The sequence below is a fragment of the Notolepis coatsorum genome, assembly GCF_963971535.1.
Source record: "Notolepis coatsorum genome assembly, chromosome: 3".
Lineage (NCBI taxonomy): Eukaryota > Metazoa > Chordata > Actinopteri > Aulopiformes > Paralepididae > Notolepis > Notolepis coatsorum.
This window is the reverse complement of record NC_140167.1, coordinates 104,962,187-104,980,682: the sequence shown is the minus strand read 5'-3', so window position 1 is coordinate 104,980,682 and position 18,496 is coordinate 104,962,187. Positions and strand designations below refer to the sequence as shown.

At 40.4% G+C, this 18,496-nt stretch overlaps 1 protein-coding gene across 1 annotated transcript in view; it reads right to left on the bottom strand.

The window, feature by feature from the left end:
* Window positions 1-18,496, bottom strand: part of cog3 (component of oligomeric golgi complex 3) — a 102,856-nt gene that overhangs the window by 60,045 nt on the left and 24,315 nt on the right. The window contains exons 4-6 of the mRNA XM_084309733.1: window positions 17,577-17,742; window positions 9,733-9,807; window positions 999-1,091 (exon numbers count right to left, since the gene is read on the bottom strand). Coding sequence (XP_084165859.1) covers window positions 999-1,091; window positions 9,733-9,807; window positions 17,577-17,742 — 334 coding nt within the window. The remainder of the gene's footprint in view (window positions 1-998; window positions 1,092-9,732; window positions 9,808-17,576; window positions 17,743-18,496) is intronic.

Here is an 18,496-nt window from a genome sequence, read left to right as displayed (position 1 = left end):
TGTCAACATAGCTCAAGACAAATGGTTTTGTTCGAGAAGGGGCAGAAATAAGCTAAGCTTATCTGGTCCTGCCCCTTCCTTACAATATCATATTAATATGTAATAAGTTATCCATCAATATCAAAAATAATATACCTATCCACTACAGCAAAAGATGAATAAATATTTACAAAAATACTAGTTCACATTATTTTCAAGCTCCTCTAATTTATACATGTCCAAGAATTCCTGTTTATATCTGCATTTAAACATTTCAATAGTACTTGTTTTTAAACTAGACCAGACCAACTAGACCAAACTAGACCGTTTCGCAATTATGCCACAATAATGTGGAATGCCCTACCCTACCCACAGCCATAAAGGAACGTGAATCCCACCTATGGGTGGCTGCAATTAGAAACTGGCCCCTGTAAATGTCAAAACCCCAGTGGTCACTCTTATAGCTGGGATGAGGTGTACACATAACAAGTAGTACAATTATATTGTTTGTGGACAGCAACTCGATTCCTATAAGAATCATTTATCTTGTCAAAATATAATGAAATGGATAGGTCTGATATTTGGAACCGCAGCCCTATTTCCTATTTACCAATGATGATGTTGATATTGGTAAGAGTCCTTTCTCAGAACAATCCATGCTGCTCCTCTTACTAGCTCTGGATAGTTAGCCACAAAGCAATGCAAAGTCAATGGGGATTGAGCTCCTGTCTGTACAAGCTGACTGAAGTTCACTGAAATCTACTTTGTGTCAAGTTCTTTAATAGTTGTCATACAGAAGTACAGAATACTTTCATACAAAATGCTTCTTACTGTTACGCTCCAGAGACTGTGCTAGACAAGATAGTATCAAATAACATAATAACATAATATAGTGTCCACTGCGGACTAAAGATATTGTACAGATATTGACTTTGCATAGGTTTTTGGCCATTGGCAAGTAGGAGTAGTGCTAGGGTTCCAAAACTCTGAACTATCCCTTTAATATTTTGTCTACTTACATGTGACGAAACATACTCGATACAGTCATCCAACTTCGACAGCATGGGGATAAAGCCTTCACTATTTACTGACAACGTGGGTGAATTCAATTTCTGTAACAGAAAACATACATATATTTTAACTCCCAATATAATAACATTAACGTGAATGTATTGTAGTTGAAAATACTATTTTCCAAAGCATTTCAAACATTCAAATTCAAAGCCTCTGCCTAAACACATATAAAGGCAGATACATCCCTTGCATGGATAGATGGTATTGTATATATACTTTCCTTAAAGGGGCACTTCACCAGAAAACTACAGATTAAATTTGCACATATCCTAAAGCTCTGAAGTCTGAACAGTTTTGCAGACATTCAGTTCGTTTGACAGTTATTGAGAGTTAATGAGAATATGTAATCAAGTGATGTCATCAGAGGACACTGAATCATTGTCAATGTGTTTCCTCTATAAGCACCTGGCAGCGAAGGTACGCTGCTGCAGAAATAAGACTGCCACCGCTGAATCTTAACTAATTTTGTAAAACAAAACAATTCACTTTAGTCCTACATAACCAAGTACACCTTCAAACAGTGTTCAATTGTCCTCCAACAAAATCATCTGCAAACAAAATCACTTGACAATCAGTCTATCAATCAAGTTGATGCAATCATTAACCTCTTAAGCCCTAGCCATATTTTCAGAAAATTCACCTAAAAAAGTAAATGGAAGATTGCGCCACTTCTACAAGGTCCATTTGCATGTTATTGGTATCTAGGGGTATATGGATCTCAGGTAATGTATTCCCAGTGTCAGAAATATTGTGTCTCTTACTAGGCTTGAGTAAATTGTAATGAACCAAAGGAGAATATAAATGACGACATTTCTCCATCTTTGACAGTGAATAAACGCTTCAAGGCCCCCGACCTAGCATACCGTGCGGCAAAGGGAACCGCTCCCGCCTACCTCCGGTCAATGGTCTCCAACTACACACCCTCAAGACCCCTATGCTCTGCATCTTCTGGCCGCCTCAGACCTACTCCTATCCGAGCTCCGGGAGGGTCATCAAGGAGAAGCCGCCTATTCTCAGTCCTTGCCCCACAATGGTGGAATGAACTACCCACCCCAGTTAGAACAGCCGAAACCCGTCCAATCTTTCGCCGCCGACTAAAGACGCACTTCTTCAACCATTACAAAAAAAATAAAAAAATGAATCTAACCCTAACTAACCTTACTGTCATGCACTTGTCCTAATAAACTAACGTACACTGTAGCACTCAACACTTTGATGAACATTGTTACTCAGCTGATAGAGTTGTGCCCTTCCTGATGACTTGTCATACAGAACTTGTAAGTCAGCTAAATTACTAAATGTATATAACACCATACTAACATTGACCAAAAGTGAAAACATGGCACTGAGCTCATTCATCACCTTCTTGAGATCAAGTGAACTAAATTGTGTACAAATTAAGATTTGTTTTAAGAATACAGAATTTTGCCACATGCAATATGAAATATAATTATAGAATATAGAATATCAAGGGCGGCTGATTGGTGCAGTGTGCAAGGCGCTCGCCTCTAACGCAGGAGACGCTGGGTTCGAGTCCAGCTCTCTGCATTGCTACCGGCTGGCCGGTCATTCATACTAACACAATTGGCAAGTGTTAGAGGGTGGGAAAGCCGGTGGGTGGGGATTTGACGTTGTGGACAGCGACTCCTACAGGTCGGTTTGGTGACGCCGGTGCGACGGAAGCAGGAAGTGACGGGGGCAGCGTGAGCCTCCCACGCGTTACTCCTCGCCACTGAGAGTTCGAGCTGCTGCGGTGAAAAGATGCGACAGGCTGCCTCCTCATGTACCGGAGGGGACACGTGATGCAAGGCTTCTGTCCTCACTACAACCGACCTGTGGGAGGCATAGTCTAGCAACATTCAAAACAGGGGAGGGAAGAATTGGATATACGAAAATTGGGATGGGAGAAAAATTGAAAATGGGGAGAAAAAGTGGATCAAAAAAAGAATATAGAATATCAGGCCTATAAATGACCTTATTATGGCCTAGTCATACATGGATCGGCCCAAATCTCTGCTTTCCAATGGCCGAGTTAAATCTGGATTTAGTACCACCAAGCGCCCGGTATAGGGCAGCAAAGACTGTGAATTAAATCTACTGTAAGTACAGTTACTTTACTTACACGTTTTTTTTCTTGGATGTTCACAAAAAGGTAAAGAAACAATATTTGTTGTATTTTATGGCAATAATGTTGAGGTTTGTTCATATGCGAGATAAAAACATGACATTCCCGTCAATATTTGTAAGAAAAAAATGGTTGGCCTTCCTTTGTCTGCGGCTGGTGTGAGCTGGGTAGTGTAGTTTTATGAAATGTAGACGTCCATCAAAAGCCCTGGGTCTCTTTTTTGTTAGGACTACAACGATTTCATGACGGTTTCCTGTCCTCGCGTCTAAATCCTCAGATCTTCCGATTTTTATAAGCTCATATTTCACTAACAACACTTAAAATCATTGCTAAACAAACGTAGTGCTGAAAATATACACTTTGACTGCTGTTTTGATAGGGTTAGGGTTGAAACACAACATCACTTAACACTTTGATTGCCAGCCATTGTGCCCATCCTTATGCCCGTCTGCCAGTGCTGTAACCCTATGGAGATGTTTACCTTCTTTGCAGGGCTATAACTTTTTAAATATTATAGCTAGGGATGCACGATATAGATTTTTTGACACCGATACCGATAACTTTATGCTCCTCAAGCCGATAACCGATATTTATTGTATTATATATATATTTTTTTAAATGTATATATATAAAATAATATTTTTTCTTTTCTTTTTTAGTATTTATAAGCTCCAACGTCATCGGTACTGCTATCGGTACTCGAGAAATTATGGAATTTTTTTTTGTTATGTTAATACCGTCTGGAATATAAGTATGTTTTTAAGGTTTTCTGCAGTAATTCCTAAAACGCGAGTTATAGGCCCTGATGCATATGATAGATTATCGATTGGCGTTTCTTTCCTATACACGCTATATTAAAAAATTCAAATGTATATGATCGGTATACATTATGCTTCATCATGCGTGAAGGAAAGGGGGGGAGGTCGTTTATAATTCCTAGATCGTCAGTAACAGCTTTATTTAGTATGGGTTGATATCTTGATCAGATGGATTACCGTGAAATGAATAAACAATCGGGCTGAAAATAACATTATATTCCTCTTACCGTTCACCGATGAGACTGGAGGAAAAATATTCCAATTATTTGACGTCGATCTGCTAGAGCCATTTCCCGTTTGTATGACGCAATAAACGCCAAAATCATATTGATTATTGCGTTTCGAAAGCGATCCCATGCACTCGAGTGTGTATCTAGACCCATGTTACAAGATATTACTGCCGGAGGAATTTCCTTGATGCACCAAGCGCCACTTCCGGTTTGTAGGGATGCCCCAATCACGTTTTTTGCCACCGATACCGATCACCAATCGTCTTGAGCCACATCGGCCAATACCGATAGCTTTTGGTTTTATATAAAAAAATAAATATTTTTTTAAATATATACTTTTTTTTTATTTTATAAAATATATATATTATATAATTATACTTGTAGTTGTATTATCTGCGAGACATCGCCACCACGTAACAAGTCAAAATGCTCGCTATCTCCACTGTCTGTGTATGCTCTGCTTTGTGTATACTCAAGTAGCCTCCAGCTCCAGCAAGGATTCTCCGGCGCTGCAGCTGGGCCCTATACTCTGCCCTCATGCGATGGAAGCCAGGGGCTCGAATACGCATCGAATCAATGTTATAAGACATTGATATCAGGAGCTATCTACTGCTAGCCGGCTAGATAACGTTAAGACAACACCTCAGTGAACTATTTAGTTTAATGGGACATTTCGTTTTGAACAGTGAGCTAACGTGCGCTAACGGAGGTATCAACATGCACTACTAGACTATTGCTGGAGTATTTGTTGATATCAGGAGCTATCAGTAGCTAGCCGGCTAGATACCGTTAGACAATGCCTCATGTATTAAACTAAAAGTGAATAGTTGACTGGGTCATTCTGTTTAAACAGTAACGATAGCTAGGTAGCTAACGTTAGCTCACGGTCCCATGAACTATAGACTAGAGCAGAGGAGCCTCCTCTGTGTTTACACGGGTGCGGGAGGGGCAGGAGGAGAAGCGGCAGTTTGCAGCTCTGTGTGTCTGAGAGCGAGTGAGATCTCCGCTAAGAATTGGATCATGTTTTTCGATCGGTTTTCACGATCGGCGAAAATAAAGCATTATCGGAATTCACAGATCTCATATTATACTGAATATCGGCCGATACCGATCACTGGCCGATCGATCGGGGCATCCCTACCGGTTTGGCTTGGAGTGTAACTCGCCCGATCATCCACAATGCGGCGGTATTGAGGCGTTGCAATATCAGACAGGGTCCAGCTGCAGTTCCGGAGGGAGGCTGGATGAATTATGAATGCCATGGCGAAAAAATTAAATATTGATCCCAAAAACTCGTTTCTGGCGCACAACGCATGGCGGGCAATAATGAGTATACTCGTTTTTGGCATCCAATGTGTTAATATTCAAGATTCAAGATTGTTTATGGTCATGTGCACAGTTAAACAGACAGTTTGCCATACAATGAAAATCTTACTTTGCTAGTCCGCCCTTCACACAAAATCACACAATACTTAACTAAAACATATTTAAATACAAGCAAGTGCTAGAAAATACGGACTGTATTGATCTATTTGTGACGTGAAATAAATCTCGGCCCGGTACCAATCAGGTTTACGAGATTAAATAACTTGAAAAAGATTTGGATGGTTAGTATTTTCCATGACAACCTTTTCTTTCCAAAATATTATCATTACGTTCTTAACACATTGTGCGCCATAAACGGCGTAAGTCGTTATTGCCCACCATGCATTGAACGCCAACAACGACGTACATTGTTTTTGGGATCAATATTTAATTTTTTCGCCATGGCATTCATAATTCATCCAGCCTCCCCCCGGACTGCAGCGGCACCCTGTCTGAGATTGCAACGCCTCAATAACGCCGCCTGGTGGATGGTCGGGCGAGTTACACTCACGCCAAACCGGAAGTGGCGATCGGTGCATCGAGGAAATTCCTCCGCCAGAGATATCTTGTAGCGTGGATCAATATACACACTTGAGTGCATTTGGATCGCTTTCGAAACGCAATAATCGATATGATTTCGGCGTTTATTGCGCCATACAAACCGGAAATGGATCTAGGAGATCGACGTCAAATAATTGGGATATTTTTCCTCCAGTCTCATCGGCAAACGGTAAGAGGACACTAACGTTATTTTTAGCCCGATTGTCCATTTCTTTGTTTGCAATCAGTCTGATCAATATATCAACCCATACTAAATAAATCCGTTACCGACGATCAAGGAATTATAAACGACCCCCCCCCCCCCCCCCCCTTTCCTTCACGCATGATGAAGCATAATGTATACCGATCATATACATTTGAATTTTTTATATAGCGTGTATAGGAAAGAAACGCCAATCGATAATCTATTATGCGTCAGGGCCTATAACTAGCGTTTTTGGAATTACAGCAGGAAAGCTTAAAAACATACTTATATTCTCGACGGTATTAACACAACAATGTATGAATGAAAAAATATAACGTTCCCACATCCGGAACGATAAATAATCGATGTTGAATGGGCCATAGTAATGCAGATATAGCTATAATATTTAAAAAGTTATAGCCCTGCAAAGAAGGTAAACATCTCCATAGACTTACAGCTAGGGATGGGAATTGATAAGATTTTATCGATACGATTCCCTTATCGATTCTGCTTATCGATTTGATTATTTATCGATTCCCTTATCACTTCCTGCTTTATAATTTCAATAAATAAATTGGAAATGCAACAGAACTAATCAGCAGATCGGCCAAGAGGGAGGGGCGCGCCAAACAGGAAGTGCTCATCCATATGTGCTCCGGGCACTCGCGATCGGTAGCCGGACTCCATCTCAACACACTGGATGATCAATCGCTCGCCCTAACTCAATAAACAACGTTATTTGGACGTATATAGTATTATACAACCTGGAAATGGTTCATCAGGATCAACATCCCATAATCGAAAACGGTCTACTCCACGCTGATCGTCCAACGGCGCGAGGAACATATGGTAAGATTCAGCGTTATTTTCTAACGTATTCCATATAAACTGCTATGATGAACATATGACCCACTCTGGATGAATCATCTAACGCTGCCCACGGAATTATAAACGATCCCCTGCCCATCCGGTCATCATCAGATCATACGTAGATCATTCTAGAAGTACGTCCAGTTGACATTTTTCATCTCGCACAGATTCCTACCAAACTGTATTTGATCATCAATATAATGCATTTAGGGCTATAAATCACGTTCTGAAGAAAGCTGCAGAAAACGATAAAAACATACTTATACTTTAGACCATATTTTAGTATGAATATGTGAATGAAAAAGTTTAACGTTGCTACACCCTGAACAATACATATAGGACAGGGGTCGGGAACCTATGGCTCGCGAGCCATATATGGCTCTTCTGGTGACAGCATATGGCTCCCAGAAATGTTTGAGTAATTTTTCTTTTTTTTTTCTTTTTTTTAATACTTGTGATATTTCTTAATAATACTGTGTCATTTTAAAGTAAACAGAAATTAGTTTTGAAGATACAGCTAATAGTATCTGTAGCTGAAGATATAGCGAGCAGAGCTGGCGAGGGAACACAAGTGGACAGAAATTAAAAATCTTCAACCTGAAGACCAGCTGATTCTTAAAACTTGGAACGAGCTTCCTGTGACATACCACACAATGCAGCGTGAGTATTGCCGTATTGACCATGTTTGGCTCTACATATGTGGGCAGTCATTCTCGCATATGAGGAACATTAAGACCAACCTACGCTCACGTTTAACTGATGGAAGCCTCAATGCCTGCATGAAGCTCAATCTCACCACGTATGAACCAGATTACAAGGCCATCAGCAAAACCATGCAGCACCAGAAGTCGCATTAAAAGTGAGACATATTTAATTTATTATATGTTAAAAATACTATATGGCTCTCAATGAAATATATTTAGAAATATTTGGCTTTTATGGCTCTCCCAGTCAAAAAGGTTCCTGACCCCTGATATAGGACATTGAATGGGCCATAATAATGGCAATGTAGCAATAGAATTTAAAAAGTTATAGCCCTGGAAAGAAGGGGAACTACTCCATAGACAAATAGAGCTGGCGAGGGATGGTAAATTATGAATTTAACCCATGGCGATTAAAGTGTTAAATAAAAGAATGTATTTGAGATTCGCTTAAAAAATGTTTAAAAAAAAATGTTTATTCTTAAAACTAATTGAATCTATTGAATAACGACCTGTTGAATGTAACTACAGTTCAATATCTTAAACTAATTGAATCTATTGAACCGTAGTTGCATTCAACAGGTCGTTATTCCTCTGACTTCTCCGTCTCTGGTCTTTCAGAACACACACGCGCACACACACACACACACCTCCCTCCCCGGGCCCCTGTCCTGTAAGCTATGGGCTCGTGTTGCTACACGGACATGTTTGTATGTTCCACGGTACCTAGTACCTACTAGTAAACAGTCAACCCTCTGTCTCTTATTATATGTGAACTAAAGAGTACAAGGTTTACACAACAGCCCCCACCCCTTTTTTTTATTTTTTTTGTACCTGTACTACCTGCTGTCAGCTGTTATCTCTCTCTGTGTGTCTGTATGAGCCTGATTAGACAGCGTCAGCTAGCGCCAGCTCCGTGGCTGTTGCCACCGCATTCGAGTACCGTAATTTTCGGACTATAAGGCGCACCCGTCCTGAATATAAGCCGCAGCAGCTAAATTGAATAATGTGTACATATATAAGCCGCACTGGACTATAAGCTGCAGGTGTTTTAATGTTTAATTACCATATGTAAGGTTTCGTGCATAGAGGGGATTGTCGGGAAAGACATGGCTGTTTGAGGAAGCTCCCATTTATTAACATTTCAACAAACAAGTTGCATATTTGCATAACGTACGGTATTCAAGTGTTACCATTTAGTGCAATAGTAGCTACAGAACATGTACTGTGCTGTGTAGCTGTAGAAATCCATAGATTAGCCGCACCGTTATATAAGCCGCAGGGTCGAAAAATGGGAAAAAGGGCGCGGCTTATAGTCCAAAAATGACGGTAGTTTTCAATCACTGCACTTAGAAACAGTCTAACAGCGGGAGCATTTCGGGAGCATATGACCAAAACCCAGGCAATTTCGAGCGTAAGGAATCAAATAGTCTGCCATGGCTACATGCTAACGCTTATTGTTTTGAAATGCGCAACTGTCGGAAAAACATGGCATCGATAGAGGAATCGATAGTCACGGAGGCATGCGATTCCAAGAATCTGACAATTAGGAACCGGCTCCCAACTGGAACCGGTTTTCGATTCCCATCCCTACTTACAGCGGTGGCAGACTGGGTAGAATGATGGGTACAATGCCCGGCGCCCAATGTGTTAATAATAATTCCATTATTTTCAGTTTTTTTTTTTCATTGGACTGCTTCCAATAGAAAAGCAATGGACTCCCAACAAAATGTAGAAGACTCAACAAAAATATGTAAATGTAGTCGCTTCCTAAATAATCTAAGACAAAAAGGATGAGGACAGGAGTACCACATACTGTACATACCGTGTTTATGTTTTCCAGCTCATTGAAGTACGAGAGTTTCTGCTGTATGCTTTCTGCCAGGTCCACCAGCTCTGACTGTAAAGGAGAGAACAGGAAGCCATGTTTAAACTGTCCATGAAGTGAATAATCTTGTTACCTAATGTGTCTGGATGTACTGCACTGTGCACCGTACAAATAGAGGCCTTTCACAGAGTGTTTCCAATGCCTATTTCTCCTATTTCTCCATGTTGGAAGAGACAACGGTTGCTAATTTGCAAAACCAACGGTTGCTAAGTATGCGTTGACATACATGAGAAATACATCAACAAAAATTCCAATGTTTTACCTGCTCTATCTACCACCGCACAGAAATGAGGCATTTTCTTTTGAAAATGGTTACCGTGGTTACCGGCAGCCATACTGGAAGAAAGGGAACTCCACAAACATTCTGTGCAAGGCTCCTATATAAACACTGAAAATAAATTGCACTTTCTTTTATTGTGAATACCCCCCCACCCAGCCCCCGGCTTTAAGTACCACCCGACCAGCCCGTTTCATTCATGAACATGTTAACTCAATGGTCACCAACAACGATTGAATACGTGTTAGCCCGTGTACCGTTAGATCCTGGTCAAGGTAAGGACTATATGGTATCAATATTGCGCTGATCCGGGCGGCTAGGTGGTGTAGTGGGCAAGGCGCTCGCCACCAATGCAGGAGACGCTGGGTTCGAATTACAAGATCAGATCGCTAATAACATGCAATTCCACACACATAATTTATCTATTATTCTACACATGTAAAAAATACTATATTTGACAGACATCCCGCAAATTAAAAATCAGATTGAACGAACACAGAAGCAATATAAAGCGGACTGACATTAATTCCCCTGTGGCACGACATTTTAACTAAATGGATCATAAAATTAATGACCTCAAGTGCATAGGTCTAGAGATGGTTTTTCTTAATAGAAGGGGTGGCAACCATGAACAACTGCTTTTGCAACGGGAATGTGTATGGATTCATCGGCTCAAATCTATGTATCCAGTTGGGATGAATGAAGAGTTCAATGTGACTCCATTCCTTTAGCTATCATAAGTTATCTACTGTATAAACAAAAACTAGTACACTGATTAATGAACGGTCTTACAACCTGATACCCCCAATGTACTGTGTTTTTGTTCCATACAGAGTTGTAAATTATATATTATATATTGTATTGACATCGGCTCAAATCGATGTATTCCATCTGGGATGGATGAAGAGTCCAGTTTGGCTCCATTCCTGTAGATGCTATCCTAAGTTATCTACTATATGAGCTCCATTTATTTAGGTACTATCCAAAGTTATCTACTGTATGAGAGAAAAAAACTAGTACACTGTTTAATGAACGGTTTAACAACCTGATGCACCCCAATGTACTGTCTTTTTTATTCCATACAGGTCTGAAAATATTGTAATATGTATCAATTTGTTGTTTTCATACATTGCCATCATACACATTTATGTGATATTGTGATATCTACTTGTCAATCTAGCCCTGCTACTAATCATGACGTCAACCTAGCCTGTTAACTGATTGCCGATTGTTCCCACCTGTTGTCAAGTACAGCCTATTTAAGTTGTGTTTGTGGCTGAAAACGTTTTGTGCCCTTTAACAACTTGAAAATAAAAACAACGATATTCCGAGTGCGGTCCCTACCTCCTTTTTTTGCAACTTAATTAATGTTGGACTACGCACCTGTCTGAGCGCAGTGGTTACCCCCTTTTTCATACTAAGGGCTAAACATCTGTGCAAATAGCACATACTGTACCACCAAAATAACTTGCCTATGCCGCAGGCCACGTGAGCGGATCGGCGCAGGCGTGAGATCCGCTCTTCGCTCTAGACGGCTTGTTCCGTTCCGCTAATCGCTCATGTTGACCCCGCCCCCAAGTCGCTCTCCGCTCGCTCACCTTGAATCGAGCGCTCCCCGCTCCACATCGCTCGGCAGATTTTTATTTTAATTTTTTTTTGGAGCATGGTGTAAATTAGCTCAAACTACAACAGTCTACACCCCCTGGGCCCCTTAACAATTGTTTGTATTGAGCCGTATTGTAATTGTACCCATTCTGCAATGTTAAATAACGTTGTTTATCCATTCACTAGCTCTACTAAGCGATGATAGCTAGCCTAGCCACAATGCTATGGTCGCTGCCATTAACGTTAGCATGTAAGCTAACGACAACAACAATGGCGTCATATACTTTTTCTAACAGGATGTGAGTGACGGTTCACCCTTCTCATTGGTTGAAAATGGCCTTCATGTTTGTACATCGCCATCTGTTGCTTTGGCATTGTACTACATGTATATTACATCAGTGTTAAACCACTGTGAGCAGCCCGGAGTGGATTGGAGCGGAGGAGAACTCTCGCTCCGGACGTCGCGCCGACCCATTTTAAAACACACTCCTCGCTCACGTCAAAACCGCCCGCTCCGCTCCCCGCGCTGCTCACGTGCACTTATGCCGGTACCGTGACTTTCTTTTCCAGCGCGTACTGTGTTCTCATTTTCTTTCACTCGCATGATAGACGCAAAGGATATCGGTTGTCAAGTTGCTTTTGTATGTTGTAGTCTTGTCACGATACCAACATTTTGACTTTGATACAGATAGGAAAGGCAATGGAATATATTATTAGATGACAGAACATGGACAATTCTTTATACAATTATTTAATTCATTATAATTGAAACGCTATTAATAATAGTTAATTAATAGTTAATACAATTATTCTGTTACAGCTACAACTGAGCTATAATTTATACGTATAGCTACTGTCCATCAATGTCTTCCTTTTGAATGAAATAGGTTCAGGAGAGAGAGATGTAGAGAGGGAGAGGGAGAGAGAGCAAGACACACACACAGATAGACACAGATATGCTCAGCCCCCCTTTCCTCTGAGCGTTCCCAGTGATGGCTTACTACAGTATGTGCGTGTGTGTGCGTGTGTGTGTATGTGCGTGTGCAAACGGGAATGGGACACACATTTGTGCAATAGCACACACCACCAAAGTCACTGGCTGGCCCACAGTGTGAATGAGTTAAGTATGTGCGTGTGCTAACTTCGCTAACGTTATCCGCCTCAGTAACATTAGCTGCCTCGCCGGATTCCTCTTTCTCCTCGTCTCTCTTTTGCTCAAAATAAAAATGAATGGGCTTCATGGCTTTTGCGTTGTCTGATTCTGAATGTATAACTTGCCTATGCCGGTACTGTGACGTTCTTTTCCAGCGCGTACTGTGTTCTCATTTTCTTTCACTCACATGATAGCTTTACCAGCCTAATGAAACCAGCCGCGTCACCGCAGGAAACTCTACTGTGATTGGACGTTTATGCGCCTTGTGGAACTTGTAGTTTCTGAACTATTAACAGCGGAGCTGTTTTGTAATCTTCACTCGCACACTGCGAGTAAATGATTTTTCCGGTTCGCACACACATTATTAGGGGCAATTACGAGTGAAATGCTCACACTGTAGAGCATATATATATAAATATATAATTATATATATAATTAGTAAACTGTCGGGGGCTTTTCTTGCCCCCCTTAACTGATTTTCGAGGGCATTTGGTCAATTTTCGAAAGCATTTTGCCCCAAGCCCCCGTTAATTTCTAACCCTGCCTGGCGCTGAATGAGTTAAGGTAAACATCCCTAATATGCCCTCGTAGCATAAGCCCACTTGCAACTTCTGAGTCAAATTGGAAAAAACGGCATCATAATTTTGTGCAGTGTAATATTCCTTCCAATGAAGCTGCTTCTTACCTGCGTGCCAGTTATTTTTGTAAGCCAATCAGATTAACTGACCTTGAGTTGTTGAAGCACACGTGTGACATGTGCCAGCTGAGCTGTGAAGAAGTTTCATAAAAACTTGGGGGGATCCTAAAGAGAACACTTTTTCGACATATTTCGACTCCCGTTTTTGGTAAGTACTCATTTGTAATAAACAATTAAGAGGTTGATGTTTTGAATAAGACATACAGTATGTTATAATATTACTTATGCATTACTTAAGTATTAATATTGTTTATTTTGAAATCAAAATATGAGTTTTAGCATGCTATCTAACTGACCACATGGTTCTAGCATACAGTAGCTGCATAGTATGGTTCATTGCAATGGCATAAAGCAGGATACTTTAGTTTAGATCGTTTATATTATTATACAGTTCAATGGTCAATAAATGTGCATATTTAACTTAATCTTTTTGTAAATTCACATTTTGATCAGGTGGGCTTAAATGGGACACTAGCAAAAAATCTTCATATTTACTTTTCATGTTATGTTAGTGCACCATATATTTATCTCATATCATTGTTTTTTACATGTCATGTATGTTCCCTTTAATCCCGGTTGACTGTGTCTCAATGGGGATGTTCTCTCTTATGACATTTGAACCCTTGTCCCTTCCAATTCTTTCACCTGATAAATTCAGATCCATAATTCAGATAATTAATATCAATATTCAGTGATAGTGCATAGGTCCATTCATTCTGGATAGGCCCATATATCCTATCCTAACATTAGCAATAGCCTAATGTGCTAATCTTTACTTTTCAGAGCAGATGAAAAAACATGGAAAAACTACAGTTTGTAGCAGTAGGTAGCCTATTATGAGGTTAAGCAGGCCTAGTTATGTGTTTAGCTATGTGATGATCTAATGTGTAATGTCCAAGACTAATATAATAATGCATCGTCATTCCTCATCCCTTCAGATCCTTTGCCAGTGGAACTGACTTGCTTGATCTCATTCAAGAATATGTAAATATTAGGGCTGACCCCTATTAGTCGATTAATCGGTCGAAAGGAGCCGTAGTCGACTAACCAACCTCTTAGTCGAATAGTAAAAAAATTATAAAAAAAATAATATTTTTTTTATCATTCTTTCCAAAAGAAAAGAGGCCTAGAAGCGTGGCTAACGCTACTGGCACGCATACCAGAGGCTAACTGCCTACGAAAACAGGCACAGAGGCACTGAAAGAGGATTTCACCCATCTAACACTAAACAAATATCAAGATGTATCCATCAGTGGACCAATTGCATGCTTTTGCAGAGGACAAGAAGCCTTCAGTCGACTCCTTCAGACATTAAGCACCCCCCACAGCCCAAATGGAATGATACAAAATAAAAATAAAATAAAATAAATTATTATTTTTTTAATATTATACTTTTTTTATTTTTATTTTTTTTTACCAATAGTCGACTAACGGCAAATTTTTGCCAATCATAGTCAACCATCCAAATCCTTAGTCGGGGACAGCCCAAGAGGCTTGAAACACCATTCAAGGATGGAAGACCCGGCCGGAAGTGGTACGGATGCTTCATGCGGGACCATCCGGAGTTAAGCGTCCGGAAATCAGTTGAAAAATTTATTAAAGTGAAAATAATTAGGCTAAATGTGATTGGCCTACAAATCTAACAAATGTTATTGTTTAATTGTACATCATGAAATTTAGTAATTTACTATCCATGAAACACTAGTACTGAACCAGCAAATTGTCAGTCAGTCTTCAGAAATCTTGGCTGGACCAGAAGTTTTGGGCGATTTCAAATGCCAGCAGTACGCCATAGGATATAGATACAGACAAAATGGCAACACATCTTGAAAGATTAAGTATTGAAGAGTAATTTCCACCATAGTTTTGATTTAGCATGAATATAGTTTTTTGGCTACACTCCAATAAAGACATGTTGTAAGTTTAGCTTTTTCCAAATTGAGATTTATTTTTCTCTTGTCCATTTATTTTGTTTGCTTTCTAATTTAAAATACAGTTTGAAACCGTCTGTACACAGTATGTGTGCTAGCAGAACTAGACTCCAGTCACGAGTCACGGTGCACATGTGCGGTTAGGGTGACCAGGTCAAAATGGTTCAGTCGCAGGACAGCAGCACTGCTTTTGCGGGACAATGGGGGGGCAAAAAAAAAAAAGTATTCAATTTTTTTTATTGCTAATTAAAATTAAATAAATGTATTTATTATTTAAATGCCTATATATCATATTCGACGCAGACGGTAGGCTATATATAGCTCATTTTGTTATTAATCTTATTAAACTCACCTCCGGTTTTGGGGATATTAGCCTCCGGATTCTATTGCCCCCTTCCCTCTGGACAGTGTCCCGGCGATACTCCCTGTGTATTCTGTTATTATAACAAACCGACCCTCTGATTGATTCAGTTCTCAATAATAGTCGGGCCAGACTTGCTGAACAACTATATGTGACGTCCCCCTCTCCTCCATGTCTGATGGTGAAGCTCCTGTCAGTGGCAGATCCTGCATTCTACCTTTTGGGGATCATCTGAAACGGTGTTCTGCGAAATTCTACTATACCTGCTGGCAAGCATGGCGCACACATTCGCATGACCCACAATCGTTCACACTACAATATCCTGCCACCTTGCTGACGAACGTCTTGTTGAGTCTTGTTGTTGATATATCTTAAACAATATCTTAAACATATGTTTTTCATTGCACCTTTTGAACTGTATATGCATGTAAATATTTGCATGTAATTGGCTTTGCAGCCGAATGTATTTGTAGATGATAAAATGTCGGTACACCTGTTGGAATTCGGAGTGAACTATAGGGTGACGTCACCCAGCTGTCCAAACATATAGGCGATTCGCGCTACGGCAGCAGTTCTCAGCAGAGTAGTAGAATTTCGCAGAACACCGGCTCGGACAGGTGACAGGCAGCGCGACTCGAGTGAGCCGCTCAGCAGCCTCGGCTGGAGATGCATCCTGCTGCAGGACCACAGCAACGACACTCTCAGGACCGTAACACTTTGCGGACCCACACTCTCCACTCAGCCATTGGGTGGGACGGTCACGTGACCCAAATCAGCCAATGGGAGCGAGGGTCTGGAGAGTGTGGGTCCGCAAAGTGTTGCGGTCCTAAATGTGTCGGTGCTGTGGTCCTGCAGATGGATACTATTGCTCGGCTGCGCAATGCATTGGTTTGTGACGTCGCCCAATTCTTTTATTTTAAATATAAGAGGGTATTGGAACGAGGCATTAAATTAACAACATTTAAAACATTTTTTAAATAATAATCTTTGAAAGATAAAAAATAAAAAATAAAAAATATAAAATATAAATATATATATTTTTTTTTTCTTTTTTTTTTTAATTGCAGGACATTGCTTTGTTGTTGCGGGACGCGGGACAAACGGCCCAATATCAGGACTGTCCCGCGACTCGGTCACCCTATGTGCGGTGGTTTGTCCACCAAAAAAGCGCCAAAAGATCGAAAATAAACTAGCAGAGCCAGAACTGTTCAACTCCCCTGGAGCCACAGCCAGCAGAGAAGCCGGTTTACTTTCGCTTTTAAACCAGCTGCAGCCCGAGAACTGGAGTGTGAGGGGATGTAACACTAAAGATGGCGGCAATGACAAAGAATTGCTGCAAAATAAACATACATCTGTTGTTTAAAATAATTTTTTATTTTATTTTTTTATACTTATAACAATTCGATAATTATCGATATCGAGAAATATGATAACATTATCATATCGTTATCGCGATATGATTTTTTTTCCATATCGCCCAGCCCTACAAAGACATGGTACGGCGTCTTTGGCAGAATGAGCATGGCGAGGAAAGACGTCGTACGGCGGTTTTGGCGACCATAGTGTTAATAATTAATAATAACAATAAACTTGATTTATATGGCACCTTTCAAGACAGTTACAAAGAGCTCCACATAATCAACAAATAAAAGGTGATGTCCAAGAAAACACAACAGTATGATCCAAAAATGTAATTAATTAAATAAAATACCATCACAATAAAAAGGAGGCAAGGTGTCCTCTCTTTCATATTTTACCTGCTCTTTGAGGAGCTGTTCACAGGCTTCGTGTAGGGTTCCGGTCTTATTGGACACAAACATGTACTGTTTCTGCAGGGAGTCCAGGTGCTCCAGGGCCGTGTTGACGTCTGTCAATATGGCATCACACTGCTCCTGGTAGCAATATAGATGATCTCTGGTTTTCCTGAAGGAGACGAACATGAACAATCTGTTAGCTTTCCCAATTTATGCAATATTCTACATGGAAGTCAAGTTCAAGTTCCACATTATTGTCAGGCACATTACGTGCTTGTGTGTGCATGCCTTGTGTTTCAATGACAGTGGGAGATATGAAGCTACGGACACATCGTGCTGCACATGAGGCGACTGATCCTGGCAGCGCAGCTTCAAATTTAAGTCGAACGGAGCTGACAAGGACACATTTTCTATGCTCTCTCTCACTCACACACATCCACATAGCCTTCAACTTCCTATCTATCTACGTCATTACCCCATATCTCTCTCACACCGATGACCCCATATCTCAAACTCATTAACAGTAGAGTAAAACTGTCCCCGAAGCCTGTTTTTGGGCTTCGAACTTCGTCAGGGTTTTTCGAACGGATGTTCGAACCTTCGTTTTTAATAAAACATTTAAATAAAAGACCTGCATTGCTATTCCTAGCACTATTTGGGCAACTTTACACAATTCCTGTGAATCTATTGAAGACATCTGTAAGTTTTTTTTCCAAAAAATACATTGTTTTATATTTCTAATCAAGTACTCAAAAGTAAAACCATAATTTTTCAGCCTCAGGATTTCAGGCTGTTATGGCCTGGCTCTGCCCATAAGCACTTTGAGTGACAGTCAGAGTCAGATAGAGAGAGAGAGAGCGCCCCGGACTCAGCGGGACTGAGAATGAAACGCTGTCTAAACAAGCACACGCAGGCTCTATCCT